The sequence below is a fragment of the Hevea brasiliensis genome, chromosome 14 (assembly GCF_030052815.1).
Source record: "Hevea brasiliensis isolate MT/VB/25A 57/8 chromosome 14, ASM3005281v1, whole genome shotgun sequence".
NCBI lineage: Eukaryota > Viridiplantae > Streptophyta > Magnoliopsida > Malpighiales > Euphorbiaceae > Hevea > Hevea brasiliensis.
This window is the reverse complement of record NC_079506.1, coordinates 72,708,855-72,723,798: the sequence shown is the minus strand read 5'-3', so window position 1 is coordinate 72,723,798 and position 14,944 is coordinate 72,708,855. Positions and strand designations below refer to the sequence as shown.

Here is a 14,944-nt window from a genome sequence, read left to right as displayed (position 1 = left end):
AAAAGAAATCTAAAAAGAGAATGGAGAATGAAGGTGTTTTTGATGTCGAGGCTGCTGAATGGATGTCTTTTGGTTGCTGCCCAAAGATGCCTTTATAATAAAAAACCTAATCCCAAAGATAGGAACCGAACTAGAAAAAGTTTTGAAATTCAAAAGATAGATTTTTAGCCTGCACTCATGTCTCTACAATCAAAGCTGTTTTTCAGCCACTTCCCTTTCAAATCTATCTCTGCTCTCTTCAAGAAAGTTGTAGCCCTATTTCTTAACTTTCCAACGAGTACTCATTTGCCCAAATCTGAGGTCTACAACCCAAGTTATGGCCCAAAAACCAAGACTAGTTCTGACAGAGTATCCAGCCCATAATGATGACTTCATTGCCATTTTTGACAATTAAAATGGTCTCATCTCTCTTCCAGCCCTTCATAGAAGTTGTAGAGATAACTGTTAAGGTTCAATTGAACTTGGGCTTGCTTCATTTGGATGTTTGGAACTCCAGATACAAAATAAATACTGAAACTAGTCGTGACACATCAAGTCTAGGCTTTTGCAATAGATCCATAGCTCATTTTGTCAACCTTGGAGACTGATTTGGGCTTTGGTCTCTCTTTATCATTTGTAGTGCTCTATCTTAACTTTTTAATGGATTAAACAACACTCAAATTGGAGACCCACAACTTTAGAAACACCTAAAAAATACAGTAAAGGTCAAATACTAAAAATTTATCTATTTAACACAATTATTCCAACAACTATCTAAAAATATGCCTAAATGATAAATATACTTTAATCCACTGAATTAAGCATAAAAACACACTAGAAACACTAAATATGATGGGAGTAAAATTAATAAATTATGCACTAACTAAATTCTCCCACACTTATTCCATGCTTGTCCTCAAGCATGACTTAAACTCTCAATCAACTCTACTTAGAAGTTCACTTAACTTCACCCTATCACAATATTTTCTAACAAAAGATTAAAAGTTTGAAAAAAGAGGCAAGTAAGGTAATAACCATCACAACAAATTCCATTAACTCCATACCAATATATCAACAATTCTCCAACACAAAACAAAAAGGCTTAAAATCAATTAAACTCACACAATTAAAGTTCCATAAAATTTTAAATCAATACACACCAAAACACAAGGCTAATTTATCAAGGCACAATAATTATAGCTCTTTGCAAATCTTAGGGGAGATTTTTTTTTATTATTTATTTTGAAATTGGTACTTCTCTCTCGTCATAGTTACTCTTTTTTTTTTCTTTATTTTAACCGTAACCTTGAGAATAGTACCTTGCTCATATCCTAGCTAGCTTTTGGCTTGAGAATCGACATGGGGTTCATGAAGACTCCTAGTTACTTTGCTTAACTAGAATAGCAAAGCAATTTTCAAGTTTAGCCTTTTATTTCCCCCAATTTATGCATCTACATATTATAAAGTGCCCTGATAGATTAAACAAAGTTCTGAAATATGCATGACACTAGTTTAAAGCACACATAATTAATCATTTCACCATTAAATCAAGCCTAAATGATTTATGCAGGAAAAATTGCTCTATGGTATGGAGAAGAGGGAAAATCCATTATCAAAGTTACTATTACCTTGCCTAAAATCTTAAAAATTCAATCTAAAATAGAAAAGTCATTTCGAGGACAAAGCATTTCTCTCCGAGAGTTAATATAGAATCATAAATCAAGCTTATGAGAACAAAATTTTATTTTTTATTTTTATTTTTATTTTTATTTTTATTTTTATTTTTTTTGTTTTGTTTCAAACTCCTCCCCCACACTTAAATTCATATTGTTCCCAATGTAAAACCTAATTGCAAAAGAAAAGAAGCAAAGAGAAAAAAAAATCCTAGAAAATAAAATAAGATAAGGGAAAGAAAACAAATCTGATTGTGGCTAACAAGCCACCCATGGGTTGCCTCCCAAGCAGTGCCTTTATTTAACGTCATTAGCTCGACATGGCAAAGCTCCTTAATCAACATAAATTGGGTTACTCAATTTGAGCTCCTCCACTGAATGCTCCTGAAACCCCTTATAAAATAGCTTGAGTCTATGACCATTGACCTTGAACACTTTGCTAGTTTCTAAACTTTGAATTTCAACTGCACCATAAGGAAACATATTAGTAACAACAAAGAGTCCAATCCAACGAGAACGCAACTTACCAAGCATCAGCTTCAATTTGGAATTATACAATAAAACTTTTTGTCTAACCACAAACTGTTTCCTTAGAATTAGGTTGTCATGGAATGCCTTGGTCTTTTCTTTATAGATCTTAGAGTTCTCATAAGCCTCAAGTCTAATTTCCTCTAATTCCTGCAATTGTAATTTTCTTTACACACCAGCAGTATCCAAATCCAAATTACAATGTTTAACAGCCCAAAAAGCTTTATGTTCTAACTCAATAGGAAGGTGACACAACTTACCAAATATCAATATGTAGGGGGACATACCTATTGGTGTCTTGTAAGCAGTCTTATAAGCCCACAAAGTATCATTAAGTCTAAGGCTCCAATCTTTTCTCTTTGGCTTCACTATTTTTTCCAAAATAGAATTGATCTCTCTATTAGACACCTCTGCTTGTCCACTTGTTTGAGGATGATAAGTTGTAGATACTCTATGGAAAACACCATATCTCCTCAACAATACTTCAACAATTCTATTATAAAAATGCGTGCCCAAATCACTGATCAAAGCTCTAGGAACTCCAAACCTGCTAAAAATGTTTGACTTGATAAAACCTACAACAGCTTTAGAATCATCAGTCCTGGTGGCTTTGGCTTCCACCCATTTCTAAACATAATCAATAGTAAGTAATATATAAATAAAGCCAAAAGAAGAAGGAAATGGACCCATAAAATCAATAACCCACACATAAAAAATCTCACAAACAAGTATTAAATTCTGAATCATCTCATTCCTACGGGTTAAACTTCCTGTTCTTTGACATTGTTCACAATTTTTGCAAATCAAATATGAATCAAGAAATATAGTGGGCCAGTAAAAACCACAGTCTAATATTTTTCTATCTGTTCTTTTGGGTCCAAAATGACCTCCACATGCATAGGCATGACAAAAAGTAAGAATAGATTGAATCTCATTATCAGGAACACATCTATTAATAATTTGATCTGAACAAAATTTCTACAAATACGGGTCATCCCACACAGAATACTTAGACTCACTTTTCAATTTCTCTTTCTTAGCTCTACTCAAATCAAAAGGCACAATCTTAGTAACCAAATAATTCACCAAATCAGCATACCAAGGGATCATACCTTGCAATTTAAATAACTGCTCATCAGGAAAAAGTTCCTGCAAAGGAAGTGGCTCTTCTTGTGTCACTACCCTGCTCAAATGATCTGCTACCAGGTTCTCAGCTCCTTTCTTATCTTTGATTTGAAGATCAAATTCTTGCAACAGAAGGATCCATCTAATCAACCTTGGTTTTGCTTCCTTCTTTGCCAAGAGATACTTCAACACTGCATGATCAGAAAAGACAATTATTTTAGAACCAAGCAAATATGACCAAAATTTATCTAACGCAAAAACTATAGCTAAAAACTTTTTTTCGGTCATAGAATAATTGCGCTGAGCTTAATTGAGTATTCTGGATGCATAATAAATCACATGAAAGAGCTTCCCAACACACTGCCCTAAAACTGCTCTCACTGTATAATTACTCACATCACACATAATTTCAAATGGTATAGTCCAATCAGGAGCCTGGATAATAGGGGGTAATGTCAATGCAGATTTCAACTTGTCAAAAGCCTCCTTGCACTCTTCATTAAACTCAAAAGAAATATCTTTTTGCAAGAGTCTAGACAAAGGCAATGTTATCTTAAAGAAATACTTGATGAACCTGCGATAGAAACCTGCATGACCAAGAAAAGAGCGTACTTCTCTCACAGTTATGGGGTAGAGTAAGTTCACAATTAAATCAATTTTAGACTTATCCACCTCAATACCCCTATTAGAGACAACATGACACAAAATAATCCTCTGTTCTACCATAAAATGACACTTCTCATAATTCAAAACAAGATTTTTCTCAATGCATCGCTCAAGAATAGAAGTCAAATGATGTAAACATGCATCAAATGAATCACCATACACAGTAAAGTCATCTATGAACACCTAATTGCAACTATTCAATGTAATCTGAAAATATGCTCATCATGCATCTCTGAAATGTGGCAGGTGCATTACAAAGCCCGAAGGGCTTCCTTCTAAAAGCAAAAGTTCCAAAAGGGCAAGTGAAGGTAGTCTTCTCTTGATCCTCTGGTGCAATCACAATTTGATTATACCCAGAAAATCCATGAAGAAAGCAAAAATAAGACTTACCTGCTAACCACTCAAGCATCTGATCAATGAATGGCAATGGGAAGTGGTCCTTCCTTGTTGTTGAATTCAGCTTGCAGTAATCTATGCACATTCACCATCCGCTCTAAATCCTTGTTGGAACAAGCTCATTATCTTGATTTGCTACCGCAGTAACTCTTGATTTTTTTAACACTACTTAGACTGGACTTACCCATTTGTTGTCTAAAATTGGGTAAATAACTCCTGCATCCAGTAGCTTTAAAATCTCCTTCTTCACAACCTCCATCATCTGTGGGTTCAACCTCCTTTGAGCTTCTCTATTTGGTTTAGCATCATCTTCCAGTAAAATCCTATGCATACACACTGATGGACTTATACCTTTGATGTCAGCTATTGTCCATCCAATTGCTTCCTTGTGTATTCTTAGAACTCTAATCAATCTGTCTTCTTGAATCTTTGTTAAATTACTTGAGATGATAAATAAAAGTGTCTCATTGTCTCCCAAGTAAACATACTTCAAATGCTCAGATAAAGGTTTGAGTTCAACAGCTGGTGCATGCACAACAGAAGGTAATAATTTTGTGTGAGATACAGGTAAGTCAATCTTTGATACTCCATACCTTTTTGGAACAGGAGGTAATGACTGCAATGCCATTACTGCATCTTGGACCTGTACACTTAATGGCAGATTGGTATTGACTTCCTGAATTCCTTGACTAATCACCACTTTTAACTCATCCTCTATGCTTAACTCAAAAACATCCTGCACAATTGTATCAACAACATCAATAGAAAAGACAGAATGATCATCAGCAGGATATCTTATGGCATCAAAGATATTAAATTTAACAGTCTCTCCATCAAACTCCATAGTTAAGGTACCATCATCCACATTAATTTTTGTCTTAGTAGTTTTTAGGAAAAATCCTCCAAACAAAATCAAAGCTGACTTTGATGTGGAAACACTGTCCTCCATGCATATCCAGAATGTAAAAATTTGTAGGAAAAATCAATTCTCCAACCTGCACCAACACATCCTCAATTACTTCTAATGGGTAAGCATTAGAACGATCAGCTAACTGAATAATGACACTGGTTTCTTTCAAAGGACCCAAATTCAAAGTCTAGAAAACTAAATATTACATGACATTAATAGATGCTCTTAAATCTGTCATTGCACGTTCAAATTTAGAATCACCTATTCTGCAGGGAATAGAAAATGAACCTGGATCCTTACACTTAAGGGGTAATTTTCACTGAATTAATGCTGACACATTTTCCCTCACATTGATCTTCTCATTATTCCTCAACTTGTGCTTTATAGTGCATAATTCCTTAAGGAATTTAGCATACCTGGAAACTTATTTGATCGCATCCAGTAAAGGTATATTAACCTTTACCTTCCTGAAAGTCTCCAAAATTTCTTTCTCTTGTTCTTCTTTCTTAGTCTTGGCCAACCTACAGGGAAATGGAGGAAGAACAGAATTGTTAACCTTATTCAGTTTAGGTTCAGTATTTACCTCAACTTCAGGAACTTCAGACACTTTTGGTCCTTGCTTCTTCTTTTTCATTGACTAATGTGATGTCTGGTTATCAACTTCTTTCCCACTCCGCAACAGTATAGCACTGGCATTTTCTCCGGGATTCATAACTGTTTGAGATGGAAGCTTTCCAGAACCTTGAGCTTCAAGTTTGCTCACAGATGAAGCTAACTGACCAATCTGTCTCTCTATATTTTGAATGCTATTTCTGGTCTCCTGTTGAAACTTTTGGGTATTGTTAGCCAAAGCCTTAACAATTTCATCAAGTGACATACCTTGATTTGAGGGAGGCGGAGGTGGTTGATTCACTTGTGGTCTCTGCTACTGGTATCGGTTTTTCACTGTTTGATTCCCATAACTCAGATTGGGATGATCTCACCATCCTGGATTATAAGTATTAGAAAAGAGATCATATCTGCGTTGTGGCTATCCATAATTTCCTATTGCATTAGCATGTTGCATTGATTCATCCTCTTGTAATGCAGGACACATGTCAGTAACATGACCTGAACCCGAACAAATTCCATATACCTTAATAGTTTGCATGTTCCCTACAGTGAATTGCCTTACCAAAGAAGTTAAATCAGAAATCTGTTTTTCAAGGTTAGATGTACTTACCTCATTAACCTTCTTAGGTGTGTGATCCATTCTCATTCCAAACTGCTGAGAGTTTGCTGCCATGTTAGCAATCAGCCTCCTTCCTTCATCTGGTGTCTTGTCAACCAAAGCTCCTCCACTAGCAACATCTATCATATTGCAGTCCATTGGTAGAAATCCCTCATAGAAATACTGAATCAATAGTTGCTCACTTATTTGATGATGGGGACAACTTGCACACAGTTTCTTAAATAATTCCCAATGCTCATACAAACTCTCTCCATTGTACTGCCGGATGCCACAAATTTTTTTTCTTATGTTGGCAACACGGGAAGCAGGAAAATACTTCTCCAAAAATATCTGCTTCATCCCATTCCATGAGTTGATAGATTCAAAAGGAAGGTAATACAACCAATCCTTAGCAGTGCCTTCCAGTGAGAAAGGGAAAGCTCGAAGCTTGATTTGATCCTCTGAAACTCCTTGAGGTTTTATGCTAAAACACATAACATGAAATTCCTTTAAATGCTTATGTGGATCCTCACCTGCAAGACCATGAAATTTAGAAAACAAATGGATTAGTCTAGATTTTAACTCAAAAGCAACATTTAAAGCATAGTATTGAATACACAAAGGCTGTTGGTTTAGATCAGGGGCAGCCAACTCTTTCAAAGTTCTAGCAGCCATGATTTCATTTTCAGAGTTTGAATCTGAATCCAAATCCGAACTTAATTCCCTTGGAAATTGGACTCCTTCAGATGTACTCAGAATCTGCCTAGCTTGCTTAGCCGATTTTCTCAACTATTTAGCTATTTTTTCTACTTCTGGATCAAAGATCAACTCACCAGATTGAGAAATTCTTGCCATAAACAAAAAGAAATGAAAGTAAAAACAGAAAAATGCCTCAAAACCCTAGAAAACAATAGAATTTGGCCTCAAGAGGGTAGGGCCAAAAAATCCTATGGATTGATTGGTCTTGATCAAAATGTCGTTTCCTTCAAAACAAGTATGGGCTGCCCTCCTAATTTAACCAAAAATCTACCAATGAATAGTAACACCGTAATTTTTTTTTCAAAAACCTGAAAACAGCAACACTTCACGAATAAAGTTAATAACAGAATATCCTAACACTAAAAACACGAAATCCAACAAACTTCAGCCCTGGCAACACCTCCAAAATTCTTGATGGTTGTCGAATCCACCAAAATTTAAATTAACTAAAATTACCAGTTATGAAATATTTTCTGCAGTAAGTGGTAAATCCAGATCGAACCCTAGAGATTGAATTACTAAATTTTATGCACTTATGTAATGGAAAAAGAAACAAAGGTTGGGGGGTTAATTCGCAGTCCAAAGAAGAAATCAGAAATCAGAAATCAGAAATTAAGAACTAAAATTAAATATGAAACTCTTAAATTAAATAAACTTCAGTCCAAGGTAATTCGCATTCCAATGAATGATTCGATCATAGACAAAAGAAGTACAATTATCTCTTAGTGAATACTTAACGTAGATTTACCAAACAGCGAGGTAAATCCCTGACTTCCCTATACTCATCAATTTGAGCCCAGCACTCTTATTAACTCTAATTATTAACTGAATTGGTATTAAGCAATCCTCATCAAATTAATAACTGCTTTAAGAATAGAAAGTAGTCAAACTGAACAACAATTTATGAAGCTTAATTCACCCTATTGTTTCCTTAGGTTATTATCGAAAACTTGGATCGTAATCAATAAAATCTAATTGCTACTCATGTTCAATTTTACACAACAATTACAAATTATGAAGATGAACTAGCAATTGATCAAATCCAACAATTAACTAATAGGCCTTTTTAGCAAATCATTCAATATATCAAAAATAATTAAATCAGGAAACAATAGAAATTTAAAAAGACATAGATTAAATTAAGAACCTGGTCTCACAAATCATACATAAGAACTTGAATCCCTTGAATTAAATTTAAAACTTAGCCACTCATGTTCATGGCTAACAGAAAATTGAAGAAAAATAAAAAAGATATCTAAAAAGAGAATTGAGAATGAAGGTGTTTTTGATGTCGAGCCTGCTGAATGGATGTCTTTTGGTTGCTGCCCAAAAACACCTTTATAATAAAAAAAACCTAATCCCAAAGATAGGAATCAAACTAGGAAAAGTTTTGAAATTCAAAAGACAGATTTTCAGCCTACACTCATGTCTCTGCGATCAAGGCTGTTTTTCAGCCACTTCCCTTTCGAATCTGTCTCTGCCCTCTTCAAGAAAGTTGTAGCGCTATTTCTTAGCTTTCCAACGGGTACTCATTTGCCCAAATCTGAGGTCTACAGCCCAAATTATGGCACAAAAAATCGAGACTGATTCTGACAGAGTATCCAGCCTATAATGACGACTTTATTGCCGTTTTTGACAATTAAAACGACCTCATCTCGCTTCCAGCCCTTCATAGAAGTTGTAGAGGTAGCTCTTAAGGTTCAATTGGGCTTGAGCTTGCTTCATTTGGACTTCTGGAACTCCAGATACAAAATAAATACTGAAACTAGTCGTGACACATCAAGTCTAGGCTTTTGCAATAAATCCATAGCTCATTTTGTCAACCTTGGAGACTGATTTGGGCTTTGGTCTCTCTTTATCATTTGTAGTGCTCTATCTTAGCTTTTCAATGGATTAAACAGCACTCGATTTGGAGACCCACAACTTTAGAAACACCTAAAAAATATAGCAAATATCAAATGTTGAAAATTTCTCCATTTAACACAATTATTTCAATAACTATCTAAAAATATGCCTAAATGATAAATATACTTTAATCCACTGAATATTGCATAAAAACACACTAGAAACACTAAATATGATGAGAGTAAAATTAATAAATTATGCACTTATCATGCATCAATCAAGTCCCTTCGGTTGTTCCTTCCAAAATTAATGCCTCAATCAGATGTCCCTCAGAAGAAACAATAAATATGTCTCGATTATCACCCGGGTGGCGACTCCTGTCTATTTATGCCTTTGTGGCATAAATTTTTAGTACTGTGATAGTGTTATGAGAAGATGATACTTACTAGTGGACTCGATTCTATTAAAATTATATAAATTGTATGTCTACAAAATGCTATCTACGGAGGTAATCCTTAAATGAGACCGATGTGACTTCACTATCTTTTATGGATATTACCTTGTGCACTTTATGCAATTTTAGTAGATAATCTTTTATCTCATGCCACATGGTCCCTCACCACAATGACCTATATTTTTATTGCCCTTGGGCTGTTAGTGTCTTTATAGTGCCCAAGATGCTAGTATTATTTTCAAGTTGCCAGTATTTTTATTTGTACACCTAAGATGATAGCATTATCTATTAAAAGCGTATAGCGAATGTATGAAAATATTACATATTTTATGATATTTCAACAATATTTTTACAGCATAAACTTTATTTTAGCTTTATTATATGATTTTGAATAAATAATATTTTTTTTAGCTGACTTGTTCTAGTATAGCAAGTTGGTATTGTTAATTACTAAACCCTTGTCTATTTATTATTTATTTTTTTTTTCATTGAGTATTTATACTCACCCCTTAAATTTTAACATTTCATATCCTTTTTGCTGATTCTAATATTAGTAGCCTATTTTTAAATATTGTCCTTTCTTATGATTCACTAGTTGTAGAGTTTAATAGAGGTCGGGCCAGTGTATTTCATTTGTATATTTTGTTTTGTTTGCACATAAGTTTACACAGCTAGAACCTTCGAATGGTAAATATTTTCTTTTTGATCATCACTCTGAGGATAAATGTATATGTATGTCCTTAGATATGTTTGACTAACATAGAGCTACATTATATATATATATTCAAATGTACTTCAACAAATTTCATATGTTCCATTTGCTATATTTTTAAAGGGAAACTCTGTCAAATTTTCAAGTTGCATCCATCTCAATAAGTTAGGGACAAGTGTTGTAGGTTGGAGACAAATGTGATAGGATAGTCAAATTGCTCAACTTTCACATAACACTTCTTAGTTTGATGGAAAGTGGCATCTTTCTCCCGCATATGCATTCTTAAATTGTAATTTTGATGCTACGATGGATAAGGAGAGGGGCAATATTGAATTTGGCTGGCTCTTGCAAGACTCTCAATGTCGTTTCTTGGGTGGAAAGATAATGAATCCGGAGATTTGAATGCCTATTGAAGCATCTGAAACTCTTTCTGGCATGGAGGCTATAAGCCCTCAAAGATTAATCTTTTCTATTAATCTTTTAAGAAAATGATTGTCATTCAGCAGTCTTAGGTATTTAAAATCCAAAATTCCTTGAGGATCCTTGTTCCATATACACCTCAACTTTGGCAGATCAATTAATTGCAATTCCTTTAACTGCCACATCAACTTATCATGCCTTTCAACAGCATTCATCCCTTCCAAATCAAATATTTCTTCTAGGGAATTGCATTTTTCTACAATCAGCACCTCCAAACGGTTCAAGAACTGGAGTTGATTTGATGATAAGGCTTTCGAGAAATACTCACAGTTGTCCACCACCAATTCACTTAACCCGTCTAGGAGCTTCATAGGAAGTTGGGTGTGCCATTTTTCCTTTATCTGGGGAAATTTAGAGAGTTTAACTTTCTTAATGCCATTGAATCCATCCTGAAAAAACAAAAATATTGCATTAGTTAAAGAAGAAATAAAATTACTCTTAAACTGGAATTTTAAGAAAAATTAGAAGGATGCTTACCATTTCCGTATAAAACTGCCGTATGGTGGTATTAAGGTCGCCCTCCCAAAGCCATTTCTGAAAATGAAATTCTCTCAATTTTACACACTGCAGCTTTGGTGTGCTCAACACTCCAGCAGAGAATGTCCTCATATTGGGGCATCTTTCCACAGTTACTACTTCCAAACATGGGAATTTGAATGTAAAACCACCGAAGCAAAAGCTTGTGAGGCTTTCTAAATTAATGAGCTGCAAAGTTTTCAATTTGCCGAATTCGATCTCTTCTGGTGTTCCATTTTGTTCATCGACTACTATTTCGGTCAACATTTCGCAATCTCTAATCCCCATTGTCACAAGTTGCACCATACTTTTGGCTGCTGATGGTGTTACCAAATGTTTCAATACTTTGCAAGATTCAACTTTTAGAGTAGTTAGGTTTTGGAAAGAGGCAGAGGATGGTGCTAAACTGACCAAATTATAACAATGAAATACATCCATAGTCTGGAGATTTTGAAGAACAAGGTCCATTTGGGGGTGTGGCTTCCAGATATGCTTTATATAATGAAGCCTCCTCAATTTCAAATTTCTAACCCGTGGTAGCATAGCGCCATCATTATCTTCGCATTGGAGTACAAACTCTTGGAGAAAAGAATCATCGACAAATACAGTTTCCAGATTGGGTAATCTTTGAAGGAATCCAAAAAGATCAACATTTGATTTCTCTCGAATCAGTTCAACGGAATTTACTTTGGAAAGGAAACCTTTTGGCAATTGGCATCGCAAAATCATCTCAATCATCTGACCATCTAATGACAACAGCTCCAAATTGGGGAAAACCTATGCAAAAGCAAATTGATTATCTCACAGGCCATGAATTGATGATGGTATTAAAGAATAGTATATAGACATAGAAGATTTTCCATTTTTCTATTTCTGATGTATTACAGGCAGATTTTCTCAGCTAATCTTAATGAATTTCTTGTTACTTCTTAAAAATGAAATGATTTAAACCAACAGAAGGGAAATTATAACATGCAATAAAATCCACAGAAGGGAAATGACGTCAAGACCATTGACTTTATAACAACTTTTTTCTCAAGTATAAATTTGAAATTAATATAATGGCAGTCAAGTTTAATTTTCATTCTATTATTTTGAATTTATTTTATTTTAGTGATTAATATTAAAAAGTATTTTTGCATTTTATAGTATATAGTTACTAAATGAATTAAATTATTTATTCTAAAAATTATTCTAAATTCTTATTCATGTAATTTAAAAGTAAATTACCATTTAGTCTATAAAATTAGATAAAATTAAACTTTTTTAAACTTATAAATTCTCTTATAAATTCTTATTCATGTAATTTAAAAGAAAATTACTATTTAGTCTATAAAATTAAATAAAATTAAACTTTTTTTAAACTTTTTAAAAGTTATAAATTCACTTATAAATTCTCTCTATTTTTTAAAACTTTTTCGTTAATTAAAGCAATCAAACATTTAAAACATTGTAAAATTTCACAATTATTTTTTATTATTTTTTTTTTTTCAGAAGAATGCTTTTGAAAAATCATTTTCAAATAGAGAACTTTTCTAAAAAAAGATATCAAAAAATTTTTTTGTCAACAAAATTTTTTTCATAAAAAAATTTCAAAGAAAACATTGTTTGTTTAAAAAAAAGATTTAAATAGAAAAATTTATAAATACTAAAAAAAAAGAAAATTTTTTCCAGAATTTATTTTTTAAAAAATTTTTTACTTGAAAATAATTTTTTCTAAAATTTTATTTTTGAAATATTTTTTCTTAAAAAACACTTTTAAACTAGCGTATTATTATGGCGTACACCTTTTATATAGTGTAATTATAGTTTTTTTTTTTTCTTTATTTAAAGGAAGTACCTACTTTTTCAATGAATGTCATTTAAAGAATAAGAAGATTGTACCTTTTTCTCCAAGTGTAATGGTTGTTGGATAGTGATGTGATGTTGTTCCTCTCCATGTTTTCCCTGTAAACTAAACAATTCTGAACAAAACTCCATTCCATTTCCACAATGATGCACCTTCAAATCTTTTAACCTTGGAAATTTCAAGCTATGTATTCCTGGATAAAATCTCCTAATATCTTGTAGATTTGTGAGATCCAAGGAGAGCAGTTTTGAGAACACAAAAGAAGGGGCTGCTTTTGCACCTTCTGCCTTTGCAACAATCGCCTTCACCCCACAAGAGTATACACTAAGCTTTTCAAGTAGTAAAAGGTTTTGTGCTACGGAAGCAAGAAAGAGATTTTTCAAATTTTTCAGATAACGAATTTTCATAAACCTTAAATTCAAATCTATTGCAAAACTTTCATCTTCAGCATTGAATTCTGGGAGTTGATATATCTCTTCTAGTGAATCACAACTCGTTAAATCTAACCGCTCCAATTTCTGAAATCTTCTTAAGTCATTTGATGGAAAAAGAGTGTGCAAGTTTTCACAATCTTCTACTATCATTGAATTTAGCATGCAAAAGGAACCTCCAGCGAGTTGGTTGTGCCATATCCTTTCCAAGTTACTCATGCTAATTATTGTTAGATGCTCCAAGCTCGAAAATGCAACCTGCAATTTTGTTCCAAATTTATTAATAATGTGGCACTCCATGAAAATTTGAGTAAATTATAGTAGTAGTCATGTAATTTTGAGGATATTTCATTTTAATCACTCAATTTTAATTTATTAAAATAATATCATTCAACTTTAACATTTGTTCAAAAAAATACTCTTGACTTGCTATAGTTGGTTTTCCAAATGCTAAAATAAAATTACCATTTTAACCTTTTTCTCTCTTTTCTTTCTCCATTCCTCTCCTTTCTCTCACTTTCAATCAAAATAAAAATAAAAAGTTATTTCCTTTATCTATTTTTATCTATACAATTTTATAAGCGAGATAAATGATAATTTAGTCAATTACTAGTATACTTTTATAAAAGCAAAGTTATTTAATTATTTCCTTAATTACCGTATAAAACCTAAATGAGACAAATAATAATGGAAGAAAATAGTAATACTAACCATCAAAATCTAAAACTATATTTAAAAAATAATTATTTTACAGAATAAGATTAAGAAAATTTTAATTTTTGTCAAAATAATATTTTAATTTTATTTCATAAAATTTTTAGTTATTTTAAAATATTAAAATTTGTTGATATTAAAAATAAAAATCACATTATTTTAATTTTTGTCAAAAACTAGATTCAATTAATATTAAATTAAATTTATTGATTAATTTTATTGAAAACGTGATGTTTAATATTTAATTATGTTTATTGATTTGTTGATGCCTCGGCATCAATGAAGCCATCGGATGAGCCTGATTGGGCCTTTTTTCATTTTTTACATATATGTTTAAATTAAATTATAGGTTTTTATTTATGAATATATTTATTAGCAGATAATGTAATTAAATTTAAGAAATACAAACATCAGTTTGTATTTTTTTAAGAAATTTATTTTTATAATTTATAATTTTTTATTATTTCAATTTTTTGAATTGATTATTATAAATTTATAAATTAATAGGAAACTTTAAAGAAATTTCAACTCCAATTCAGTTTTCTAAATACTTGTATTACATAATTTATAAACTTATTAGAGTTTAAATACACAACTTATTCAAAGCCAAACACTAAAAAAAAAAAAAAAAAAAAAAATCAACGTATGAAAATGAATAAACGTGAAATTTTTGTATTTAATAACATAAACAAATTAA

At 32.4% G+C, this 14,944-nt stretch overlaps 1 protein-coding gene and 1 non-coding gene across 2 annotated transcripts; one reads left to right on the top strand and one right to left on the bottom strand.

Annotated features, from left to right (window-relative positions):
* The first annotated feature begins 6,692 nt into the window (after positions 1-6,692).
* On the top strand, positions 6,693-6,799 carry LOC131173717 (small nucleolar RNA R71). Its single transcript, XR_009144030.1, has one exon. It is a non-coding gene; the product is annotated as a small nucleolar RNA R71 (small nucleolar RNA).
* A 3,910-nt stretch (positions 6,800-10,709) lies between these two features.
* Positions 10,710-13,806, bottom strand: LOC131172985 (uncharacterized). Its single transcript, XM_058134621.1, has 3 exons — positions 13,138-13,806; positions 11,215-12,030; positions 10,710-11,126 (listed from the first exon to the last, which is right to left on the bottom strand). The coding sequence occupies exons 1-3, from the start codon at positions 13,750-13,752 to the stop codon at positions 10,710-10,712; spliced, it is 1,848 nt and encodes a 615-aa protein (XP_057990604.1). The 5' UTR covers positions 13,753-13,806.
* Positions 13,807-14,944: the final 1,138 nt, after the last annotated feature.